This window comes from Andrographis paniculata, unplaced genomic scaffold (assembly GCF_009805555.1).
Source record: "Andrographis paniculata isolate CXL003 unplaced genomic scaffold, ASM980555v1 Contig60END, whole genome shotgun sequence".
Taxonomy (NCBI): Eukaryota; Viridiplantae; Streptophyta; class Magnoliopsida; order Lamiales; family Acanthaceae; genus Andrographis; species Andrographis paniculata.
This window is the reverse complement of record NW_026137596.1, coordinates 7,408,725-7,421,672: the sequence shown is the minus strand read 5'-3', so window position 1 is coordinate 7,421,672 and position 12,948 is coordinate 7,408,725. Positions and strand designations below refer to the sequence as shown.

The 12,948-nt window shown below is 31.3% G+C and overlaps 1 protein-coding gene across 1 annotated transcript; it reads right to left on the bottom strand.

Annotated features, from left to right (window-relative positions):
* Positions 1–8,996: 8,996 nt before the first annotated feature.
* Positions 8,997–12,073, bottom strand: LOC127259846 (uncharacterized). Its single transcript, XM_051287458.1, has 4 exons — positions 12,059–12,073; positions 11,280–11,545; positions 10,676–10,695; positions 8,997–9,249 (listed from the first exon to the last, which is right to left on the bottom strand). Exons 1-4 carry the CDS (start codon positions 12,071–12,073, stop codon positions 9,188–9,190), a joined length of 363 nt encoding a protein of 120 aa, XP_051143415.1. The 3' UTR covers positions 8,997–9,187.
* Positions 12,074–12,948: the final 875 nt, after the last annotated feature.

The following is a 12,948-nucleotide window of genomic DNA, read 5'->3' as shown; positions in this document are numbered from 1 at the left end:
GGCCACCAAAGATAGAGTTTGTGGAGAAGAAAGTAACCCTAATCATTGTTTATTTTTATAATATTCAAAAGAACCTTCTAGATAGTTGAAATTATTTTTTTTTGTTACTAAAAAATATATTTTTTTATTTATTTATTATACATATTCTACACTCTTCTAAATGTTATAATTCTAGTTGAATTCCTTTTTTTTTTAAATCATATTTATCAAAACTTTCTAGATAGTTAATTCTTTTAAAAATATATATATATATATCTTTTGTTTATTCTAAACTCTTCTAAGTATACTGTATTTTATAAAACTTTCTAGATGGTTGAATTTTTTATTTTTATATACTATCTCTTTTATTTATTTATATTAATTAATTCTAGACTCTTCTTCATCTTTTATATCTTTTATGTCACTTGTGTTTTTTGGATATATTTTATTATTATATGTTTTATATATATATAGTATAAAAATAATCATCAAAATTTATACAAAAGAAATATCTATTAAGCAAGTAATGAAATGTAACTCAACCTAAAGATTGTAATAAATAGATTCCAATATATTTAAATTTTAGACAACAAATAATTAAATACATGTCCACAGATCACTCCTACAAACACATCACTGTTATATGTGTAATTTCACAAAGACGTATCACCACACACTCCACTCATCTAACCTAATTGCGCCACATTGAGCTTGTCAATCAGCACTTTTTATCACACTTTACATATGAAATATAATCCTCAGGTTCACAATCATTTGTATCCACCGTGTCAGTCAGTTTCTATCATGTTATATATACATTCAACAACATCCCCATTTATATTTGCTTGCATCACATAAAATATTTGTTTTCATTTTTTTGGGTTTTTTTTTTTTTTTTTATGTGTTGCAAGTAATCTATTCTTCAATCAAATTCTATGTTGAATAAACCAAACCAAACAAACAAAAATCGTGCAAACAAATAAACTACATGAGAAAATTCAAAATTAGCGACAAAAAACTGAGAAAATCCAATCCCAATACAGAACTCTATTTTAAATTGAAGAAGACTTGAATATATATTTGTCAATATAGATTAATAATTAGTAAATATACATATAAAGATACAAAAAGTATTAATAGTTTTTAAATCACTACAAAAAAATATCAATTTTTTAACAAAGTTTTTTCTGTTCTAAATCCCCTTTTTCCGTTACTAAAGGCATTAGAGATGGAATTAGAGAGGGAATTGCGTTAACAACATACACTTTAGGAACGGAATTCCGTTACTAATATACTATTTTTTTTTTGTTGTGAATATGTCGTTGCTCAATATATAATTTTCAATAATGATGAGTAATCTTGTGCTATAATTTTAATTATTTTTAATATCGGTGTTGTGACTTTACCTTTAACGCTAATTATATTTTAATATCGGTGTTGTGACATTAAATTTATGACCTATTTTTGTGTGTGTATGCACTATGGTGCTGCTTCACTTGTCATTGTTATAGCGGTTAAAAAACCGCTACAAATGGCCATTTTTTGTTATAAAAAACTATTTCTAATGATTTTGTACCGGATTTTGTCCGGTGCATATACTCAAGCTACCAAAAGTCTCTGTACCAACTTTTTTCGTTACAAAAAGTGGACGGCCAACGCATTTCTTAATCACTTATTGTAACGATTTTTGTAATGCGAACTTTGAATTTTTGATGAATTTGTAACGGATATTTCTCGTAATAAAAGAACCGTTACATTAAATGTTCATCCATTTGTAACGGCACTTGTTACGGTATAATTTTTGTTACAATAGCTTATTGTCAGAAAACTAATCAAAACAACATTAAAAATTTTCGTAACGGTATTTGTAACGACCACAATTTCGTAACAAAAAAAAATATTCTTATTCTTTCAATAAAAACCTGTACGATACGAAAAACATCCCCAAACGACATTACAAAATATAAGAATATTACATGAAATATTAATTGCACTAAGTACGCATTGTTTTGGAACATAACTACTTCGCAATTCGCCTAACATATACGACAAAGCATAAAAACAAACATACAAAAGAAAGTAGAAAATGCAAGTTCAACCAACGGAAATGAGGTCAACATCAATCCACAAACAAAAGTTAATCATCATAGAATCACGTGCCACACCGCCACACCCCATGCAGCGTCAAATTGGCAGTTGCGGGCGACGAACAAGCTGCAAACATAGTGCAAAAGTATATAATAATTTAGTTGAGATAGAGCCTATCTCGATGACACAAATGTAAAAACAACAAAGAGCGCCCGGTTCACCAGGTTCTACCACTGCAGTGCCCAATCATAGTCAAAAGAAGAGTTTGATCCCGGCTCAGAAGGCTGATCGTATTACTACAGAGTCAACTTGAACAAGTATAATTTGACCCGATTTTAGGTGTATAGAACAACATAAATAGAATTATAGCATGGACCCTATCTTGACGACACCCGGACCAACATCCATACAATGACACAATTATAGAACAACCAACAGTATAATCAATTTATTTGATGCATGTAAAATCTGTTTGTTTAAACAATCAACTTAAACATGTATTGATTCAACAACAACATTTAATTGAGTGCAAATGTATCCAAATACCAAACACTTTGAATTATAACAAAAAGCAAAGCGGTTGGGGGATAAAATCAATTCACCCACCAACATCTACAATAATCTTTAATTATAAACATATATGCTCCCCAACAAGACCATATGGAACAAACAGTTTCCGGTTGAGTGAACATTTTCCATCTACCATTTCAATCCAACCTCGAGGTTTCACCCAATAATAGCCAACCAGTCATCTTTGTCATTTCTCAAACTGGGGAATGAAATATAGCTGACTTGGGTAGCTTGCATCCTAAGTATGAAAGGTTCATAACTACGTAACAGTACTCATGTCGCACTTATGTTTTGGAGAAAAAACAAATTTTTAGAAAGAATTTCAAAAATATTTATGAGCAAGAATGGTTATTAGAGAAAATAAATACACCAAGCTAAATTGGATTTCTCTCATAAGCATGCAATACACATTTTGATCAAATATAATTTAGTAAAACAACAATTATTCTCAACATATTCAAAAGCTAATTTCAATACATACAACCATTGTAAGTAGAATCTGAAACAAATTTAAATCAAATATTTAGCCGTAGATTTGCAGACAAGTAATGTCCCAGCTAATTTAAACTATAAATTATGAGGGAAATTAATACATTAATAAAGAAAAAAAATATATATGTAGTGAACATTAAATGATATGAACAAGAGCAGACATAACTAGGGATGAGAAGAAAATGAGAATCTACAACAGGAATACAATAGTTCATCAGTCATGTTATTTTTCCAAATGCCCGATTCCAATCCAGGAACCTACCTACAATGTAATCTATAAACAGCCCACACACAAACATACATGCATAATAAATAAATAAATGACTATTAGATTAGACTATTATTATGCAGGGCACCAAATACACATTTTTTTTTTTTGCTATAAAATCAATGAAAAATATAAAAAACTGTCAGCAACGAAATCACATTTCGTTATTGTAAAGGACAATGGCGGACCTAGCCGGACTCTAATACTATGTCGGATGTTGAACGACCTTGTTACCTAAAATCATAATATATACATATTACTTTTAATTTTACTGCACAAAAGTTTTTATAATGCAATCGAAAAGTTAATATATAATTTAAAATATTAGTTTCGGAGACAAATTTTATTTATTTATTTATTTAATGAATTACTCATTTATGAACGCTAATATGCATATTAGTTATCCTATAAGTACTCTATATATATATAGTTAATGTCATTAAAAATATTATAATATTATAAATTATAAATAATTTGAAAATATTAATACTTTTAATTTGAAAAACATTAGAATTAATCATCCAGACTAATTTTACATAAAGTGTTTTTTTTTTTGAAATAGGCTGCAATATGTAAAATATTAGATAGGAATACAGTAATTACGCATCAAATTCAAACTCATCTAAAGAAATACATAAGCATAACAAATGAGAAAAACAAAATTGAATCTCGATGTTTACTTTTCTAAAAGTTCTTTAATACATCCACCAATGTAATAGATGCATTGCAGGCTGGCAAATTAACGAGTATTGCAAAATTTACTTGGTATATGCTAACAAATAAATAAATAAAGTGCATTAGTCGATATCATATGAGGATAATGTCTCTAACACTTTTCCATAATTTAGCAGAAATTTCAAGACCAAAACTTCATTAATCGTCCCCAATGAAGCCCTTCACCTCCACTCTCTACAACTACTTCTCCATGGATGGTCTTTAATATAGTACAGTGGTCTGATCTCCTTATCGATCATCCATTTCTATTTATTAAACTTGAAATTTATACGAAGGTATCGATGAATTTTCTTAATAATTCTTGGGTGTTTCACCAGAATAAGGGTGTTAAAGGGTAGAGGTTACACTAATATAAAGCCATTTATATTAGGATTGAATGGTGATTTTAATTTTTGAAGTATCCAATGTATTTTTGTGCTTTAAAAGGCTGATGTCCGTTGGTGTATTTAGGTCCTGTTAGGTAAGGAGTAATTTAGAGAAAAAACAAGTGTTGTCTTCATGCTTTAATTTAAACTTGCAATTTATATGAATGTATGGATATATTTAATTAATTAATTACCTGGAAAATATGAGTGGATGGGTTAATTTATGTTGACGGAAAATTTGTTGATGAAAAATGTGATGCCGTAATACTCCTTGACGTGAAGTTGTGTCTTCCAATGCAGATGCTTTAAGCGTAACAGGCGTGGCATCACTGAGGATTCCTCAAGCCATTTGCATTGCAAATTAATTGAATAATTGTAAACATTTGCACCAGGACGTTGTAGAGCAGGTCTTGATTGGTTTCATCCTCCCACCGGAGCTGGTTCGGCTGCACCAGTCTCGAGTCATCATCAAAGGATGGCCTTAACCATACCTATCTTTCTATGTTGGAGCCATTTGATAACTCCAAAGAATCTTGCAGCTCCATTTTAAATTTATTTCCAGCGTCTTCGAGAATGCCTTGTTAGAACTTAATACCTTAACTTGGTGAATCATTTACTCCATTATTACGGTACATGTAAATGCAGGTGCACAATAAACAAAACTAGTGATGAAGCATGACATCTGCATGTAATTCAATTGCAGTAACATGAAAAGACCAGCATACTAATCCCCCTTTTTCAGAAATTGAAACCAAATTTGTCATCTTTCAGAATCTTAGAATGGTATACGCAATGGGAATATTTTAATAGATGAAATTGATATTTGTTTCTACGAAATGAAAAATGTATCTCCCAGACTCACCTAAAGTAGTTGTTTTTTAATATACAAATAAGCTTGATGATCTCCAATCATAATGGGAGAATCCTAGCCTGAAGGCATCTTTCTCAAGAGAAACGATACAAAATCCTAGCTAATTGAACCAATAAATCGAGAAAGAATTGTCGCAGGTATGCAGAAATTTTAACACCTCGGCCAGTGTTAAACATCAGCCATGCCAGAAAATATCATTATACAGAACTATCAATCATGCATGATGGAAATTTTATTGCTATGTTGCTTTGTATGAAAGTATTACAAAAACAAAGGCCTATTTTCAAATGTTGAGCTATTGTGTTTTATATGCTGATTTGCATGTAGCGAATACACTACTTGCGTCATTCATGACATCCCATTGAAGGAAACAATAAACAAATTGCACAAAATTGAAAAGTATTTGTTTCCAAGAAGAAAACGACATGACTGAAAAACTTTCAATTGCAGCCAATCATTTATAATGCAGTCACATAATGTGGTTCGCGAAAAAGAATTTTGTATCTGAATTAAAACAGCCAATCAATTATAACTGAATCACGCTGCATATTAGCATGTACAAAGTATATGCATAATATACAAATTAAATAAGAAAGTATGATTTGTAAGGCACGTTTCACCCACAATTTACATGGTTCGAACCAAATTATCTAGAAAGCATCATAGTTATCATTAAATTTAAACAACTAGCCACCCCTTGCCAAAAGAGATATGTTTATAATGAAATTGTAATGTTTACACTTGCAAACATACTCGAGAAGTAATCCTCTCAAACATGATCTTACAACTTTGTCCATACATTCATCGTTCGTAAATTGCCATTGCGGATCAATTTTCTTTTTTCACAAGGCAATTGATCTTCATTCAGCTTTTTACGTAAGTTCTGGTTAGACTACCAGCCTCTAATTTGAATATCTTTGGTCAGCCATTACCTTCTTGATCATCTACCTCTTCAGAGCTGTTGGAACAAGCGTTGTTTACAATTGCAGAAGTATGAGCTCGATTCCTCAAATACTCCAAAATTTCTTTGAATTTTCTTCAGAAGGCTGCATCTTGCACATGCTGTCTTTCTTCTGCAACACTTTCATCTTGTTTTCGATTACTGTCCCTGAACAAATATGACATTGTCAATCCGTGATAAGTTTCAATTATTAGAATTTTCTTAATTCAGCCATTACCTTCTTCTTCTACCTCTTCAGAGCTATCGAAACAAGGCGTTGTCCACCTGAAAAAACAAAAAGCAATTGCAGATAGGACTATGTTTGTACTTCTTAAAATGGAAGTAGTATAGCTTCAAGATCGATATACTTACCCACGAGCTCCAAACCTGGTATGCATCAAGCTCCACATGACCATAGGACTTACTAATCCCGTATAGGACAGGTTATGGTTCCCGTCAGTGCATTCTTCAGTTTGAGCGGCTAGAAGCTCTTCATCGACCTGCACGTCATGGAAGTTCAATTTTAGTATCGAATAAATGATTAGAAATGCATAATTAGTAAAGATATTGTTCTAGGGAGGCATTCAGAACTAATGGAATTATTGGCACCTTATCGAAAAATCTAGATGTCGTGGGAAGATGATTCGCAACTCTCAGGTTGGTCATATACAACCAACTGTTATAAACAATAGCTCATTCCTCTTCTCTTTCTCTCTCGTAAGGTATTGATGAAAAAGCAGTGAACTGGATTGAAGTGTTGTTCGTAGATTTGGAGTTGATAATAGACCCTTTATTTGATTGTTTCTCTATCTTGCGTTTGTTGCTCAAATCCGCAGCGGAATTTTAGTTTCACTCCAATGTGTTGCCCCTCGTCTCATTGCTCAAACACAAACATCCAAAGCAATTATACCAAAATCACACAACTAAATCAACTCAATATCAAGTTTGGGAGAGAGTGCTAAATAAAAACGGAAAGCCCTAATAATCGAGCAATCCCCAATAAGAGGCAATTGGGCAGCGGCCACTAAAGATAGAGTTTGTGGAGAAGAAAGTAAACCTAATCATTGTTTATTTATATAATATTCAAAAGAACCTTCTAGATAGTTGAAATTATTTTTTTTGTTACTAAAAAATATATATTTTTATTTATTTATTATACATATTCTACACTTTTCTAAATGTTATAATTCTAGTTGAATTCCTTTTTGTTTTTGTTTTTTTTAAATCATATTCATCAAAACTTTCTAGATAGTTAATTTTTTTAAAAAAAATATATATATCTTTTGTTTATTCTAAACTCTTCTAAATATACTGTATTTTATAAAACTTTCTAGATGGTTGAATTTTTTATTTTTATATACTATCTCTTTTATTTATTTATATTAATTAATTCTAGACTCTTCTTCATCTTTTATATCTTTTATGTCACTTGTGTTTTTTGGATATATTTTATTATTATATGTTTTATATATATATAGTATAAAAATAATCATCAAAATTTATATAAAAGAAATATCTATTAAGCAAGTAATGAAATGTAACCCAACCTAAAGATTGTAATAAATAAATTCCAATATATTTAAATTTTAGACAACTAATAATTAAATACATGTCCACAGATCACTCCCACAAACACATCACTGTTATATGTATAATTTCACAAAGACGTATCACCACACACCCCACTCATGTAACCTAATTGCGCTACATTGAGCTTGTCAATCAGCACTTTTTATCACACTTTACATATGAAATATAATCCTCAGGTTCACAATCATTTGTATCCACCGTGTCAGTCAGTTTCTATCCCGTTATATATACATTCAACAACATCCCCATTTATATTGGCTTGCATCACATAAAATATTTGTTTTCAGTTTCTTGGGTTTTTTTTTTTTTTTTATGTGTTGCAAGTAATCTATTCTTCAATCAAATTCTATGTTGAATAAACCAAACCAAACAAACAAAAATCGTGCAAACAAATAAACTACATGAGAAAATTCAAAATTAGCGACAAAAAACTGAGAAAATCCAATCCCAATACAGAACTCTATTTTAAATTGAAGAAGACTTGAATATATATTTGTTAATATAGATTAATAATTAGTATATATACATATAAAGATACAAAAAGTATTAATAGTTTTTAAATCACTACAAAAAAATATCAATTTTGTAACAAAGTGTTTTTTGTTCTAAATCCCTTTTTTCCGTTACTAAAGGCATTAGAGATGGAATTAGAGAGGGAATTGCGTTAACTACATACACTTTAGGAACGGAATTCCGTTACTAATATACTATTTTTTTTTGTAGTGAATATGTCGTTGCTCAATATATAATTTTCAATAATGATGAGTAATCTTGTGCTATAATTTTAATTATTTTTAATATCGGTGTTGTGACTTTACCTTTAACGTTAATGCGAACTTTGAATTTTTGATGAATTTGTAACGGATATTTTTCGTAATAAAAGAACCGTTACATTAAATGTTCATCCATTTGTAAGGGCACTTGTTACGGTATAATTTTTGTTACAATAGCTTAATGTCAGAAAACTAATCAAAACAACATTAAAACTTTTCGTAACGGTATTTGTAACGACCACAATTTCGTAACAAAAAAAATATTCTTATTCTTTCAATAAAAAGCTGTACGATAAGAAAACCATCCCCAAACGACATTACAAAATATAAGAATATTACATAAAATATTAATTGCACTAAGTACGCATTGTTTAGGAACATAACTACTTCGCAATTCGGCCTAACATATACGACAAAGCATAAAAACAAACATACAAAAGAAAGTAGAAAATGCAAGTTCAACCAACGGAAAGGAGGTCAACATCAATCCACAAACAAAAGTTAATCATCGTAGAATCACGTGCCACACCGCCACACCCCATGCAACGTCAAATTGGCAGTTGCGGGCGACGAACAAACTGCAAACATAGTGCAAAAGTATATAATAATTTAGTTGAGATGGAGCCTATCTTGATGACACAAATGTAAAAACAACAAAATATAGAACAACATAAATAGAATTATAGCATGGACCCTATCTTGATGACACCCGGACCAACATCCATACAATGACACAATTATAGAACAACCAACAGTATAATCAATTTATTTGATGCATGTAAAATCTGTTTGTTTAAACAACCAACTTAAACATGTATCGATTCAACAACAACATTTAATTGAGTGCGAATGTATCCAAATACCAAACACTTTGAATTATAACAAAAAGCAAAGCGGTTGGGGGATAAAATCAATTCACCCACCAGCATCTACAATAATCTTTAATTATAAACATATATGCTCCCCAACAAGACCATATGGAACAAACAGTTTCCGGTTGAGTGAACATTTTCCATCTACCATTTCAATCCAACCTCGAGGTTTCACCCAATAATAGCCAACCAGTCATCTTTGTCATTTCTCAAACTGGGGAATGAAATATAGCTGACTTGGTAAGCTTGCATCCTAAGTATCAAAAGGTTCATAACTGCGTAACAGTACTTATGTCGCGCTTATGTTTTGGAGAAAATACAAATTTTTAGAAAGAATTTCAAAAATATTTATGAGCAAGAATGGTTATTAAAGAAAATAAATACACCAAGCTAAATTGGATATCACTCGTAAGCATGCAATACACATTTTGATCAAATATAATTTAGTAAAACAACAATTATTCTCAACATATTCAAAAGCCAATTTCAATACATACAACCATTGTAAGTAGAAGCTAAAACAAATTTAAATCAAACATTTAGTAGTGGATGTGCAGACAAGTAATGTCCAAGCTAATTTAAATTATAAATTATGAGGGAAATTAATACATTGATAAAGAAAAAAAAATATATGTAGTGAACATTAAATGACATGAACAAGAGCAGACATAACTAGGGATGAGAAGGAAATGAGAATCTCAAACAGGAATACAATAGTTCATCAGTCATGTTATTTTTCCAAATGCCCGATTCCAATCCAGGATCCTACCTACAATGTAATCTATAAATAGCCCACACACAAACATCCATGCATAATAAATAAATAAATGACTATTAGATTAGACTATTATTATGCAGGGCACCAAATACACAACTATTCAAGTCAAGAATAGTTTTAATTGTGAAGCAAACAAAAGACACAAATGATTTATTTGTGCAGCAAACAACGCATTCAAAATATGTATTACAAAACAAATGGATTATAAATTGAAACAGGGGATTTCTTTAGAATTATTTGATAAAAATTTATATTATACGGATACGATGTTAATAAGCACCGGAACGAGTAATTTTTCCATTACCATTGAAGCCGGGAAATTGAACAGCTCCACCATTCACTAGACATACTTACCAAATTCCATCCATGGAAACCTGAGAAAACAACCAAAAACTACTACTCATGACATGGTTGATCAGCACATGTCTTGATTCGAATCATAAAGTTACTCACAACTAAAACAAAAAGCTTTTAACTGTATTATTTCAGAAAGAAAAGTTTTAATTGGAATGTATTTTGATCCAACATTCATAACAATGAGATAAAGAGTGCAGATACTACAATTGGAAACCTTCGAGGGATGCCAAAAAATACAGCATCCTATGAGAGATTTCAGGAACTCGAAAAGGTATGCAATTTGTATCATTGAGCTAACCACCACGCAAAAAAATAAACTCATAAATTAACACCAACACAAACAAACAATAAAGTAAATAAAAAAAACAACCTGGATCATGAAAAAATCAACACGAAAATGCCAAATTAAACAGATTCAAAGCTAGAGAAGGCTTCACCAAGTCTCATTTTTTCAAAATAACGCAAGCTGCGATCGTCACCCAACATTTAGCAAAATAACAAAACAAAAAGAGCAGTGGCACAAAAGAAAATACTACTAAAATTGCCTCAATACAATAAACTAAAACAATAGAATGAAGAAATCATATAAAACGTGGCTTACTGTCGGCGGGCAGGGGCAGCTCGCAGTCGACGAGTCAAGAAAGGCCGCAGCGGAGCACGGTCGATGGTCGACGGTCGAGAAAGGCGGAGGCGGCGCGGTTCAGGGGTGCGGTACGGATAACTTAAAAGAAGGAAAATGAGAAAGTACGGGAAGAAGAAGAAAAGTGAAAAAGAAAAAAGATGAAAGAATGAAGAAGCAGGAGAACGAACAAGACGAACAAAGAACGAATAGAGGAGAGGAAGAAGCGGATGCAGGATGGGGCGTGTCTAGGGTTTCTTTAGAAGTCTCAATTTTAATTCTACTTTTTAATTGTATATAATAATTTTAATTTTAAATAAACAGTTATTTTAATTTCAGTTAGTATATATTTTAATTTTAAATATTTTTGTGTTGTACACTTTCAAAGGTGTAAAAATACTTTACTTTTCAATCCTTTAACTGTCATAACATTTTTTGCTAAGCCCATCTCTAAGTAATTAATGTAATAACTAAGAACACCTAACATATTTTAGTTGACAATGATGCATAGAACAATTGCAAATATGCACATAACAGTTGCAGATCTAAAATATTGCGTGCAAATAGATGGATTAAGCAGCAAATTCAAATTCACATACATCATTAGGTACTGTTACATAGGTCGTAGCTTTAATTTTACGATATTTATTCTAACATTGTATATGAAACTCATTATACTCCGAATCTATATGCTCATAACAAAACAAAATATAGATATATTCTTACATATCCAAAGAATGCAGAGCACGTCCCAGACTCACCTCGATTGGTGTCATCACCTTATTGATCATCGATTTCTATTTATTAAACTTGCAATTTATATGAATGTATCGATGAAAAATGTGATGCCGTAATTAATACTCCTTGACGTGGAGCTTTGTCTTCAAATGCAGATGCCTAAACCTGACAGACGTGACTTCACTGAGGATTCCTCGGCCATTTTTGCGTCATTTGCAAATTAATTGATTAATTAAGATTTTTGTAAACAGAAATTAGTTGTATATATATATATATATATTTATTTATATTTTCCATCAATTTAATTAGTCCTGGAGCATGTAGTCTCGAGTCATTATCAAAAGATGGCCTTAGCCATATATATCTTTCTACGTTAGAGCCATTTCATATGGGCCAAGGTCAGGACGCCGACTGCCCAAATCAGCGCTAATGTTACCTCAACCCGCGAAGTTGTCATTCGAACAACCAAATTATGGATAAAGCATCATAGTAATCATCAAATTTAAACCGGTAGCAACCCCTTGCCAAAAGATATATGTTTCTGACGAAATTGTAATTGTCTAGCTTGCAAACATACTCGAGCAGGATCATCCCTCAAACATGATCTTACAACTTTGTCCTCACATTATTCGCTCAATACTAGCAATAACAAAGAGTACATTGCCATTATGGATCATTTTTATTTTTTCAAAAGACAGTTGATTTTCATTGAGGTTTTTGCGTTTGGTCTGGTTAGATTTACGGACACCACGACCACATCACAACTAACATTTCTGCTGCATTAGTAGAAATCTCATCCCTTGTTTGTGCCTTTTCAGTTTTTAAAGGTGGCACCTGTAAGTCATATGGAACATTCTGTTCGATGAATCGATTATCGTCATCGTGTCACTCTCCATGGATGCTGGAGCTTCGA

What these genes read in the sequence shown, in the direction of transcription:
- LOC127259846 (XM_051287458.1), bottom strand. An exon ending in GCTGCCCCTGCCCGCCGACA is followed by an intron (nt 10,696 to 11,279) that starts GTAAGCCACGTT and finishes TTGTTTTCTCAG; the next exon opens with GTTTCCATGGATGGAATTTG. An exon ending in GTTTCCATGGATGGAATTTG is followed by an intron (nt 9,250 to 10,675) that starts GTAAGTATGTCT and finishes CTATGTTTGCAG; the next exon opens with TTTGTTCGTCGCCCGCAACT.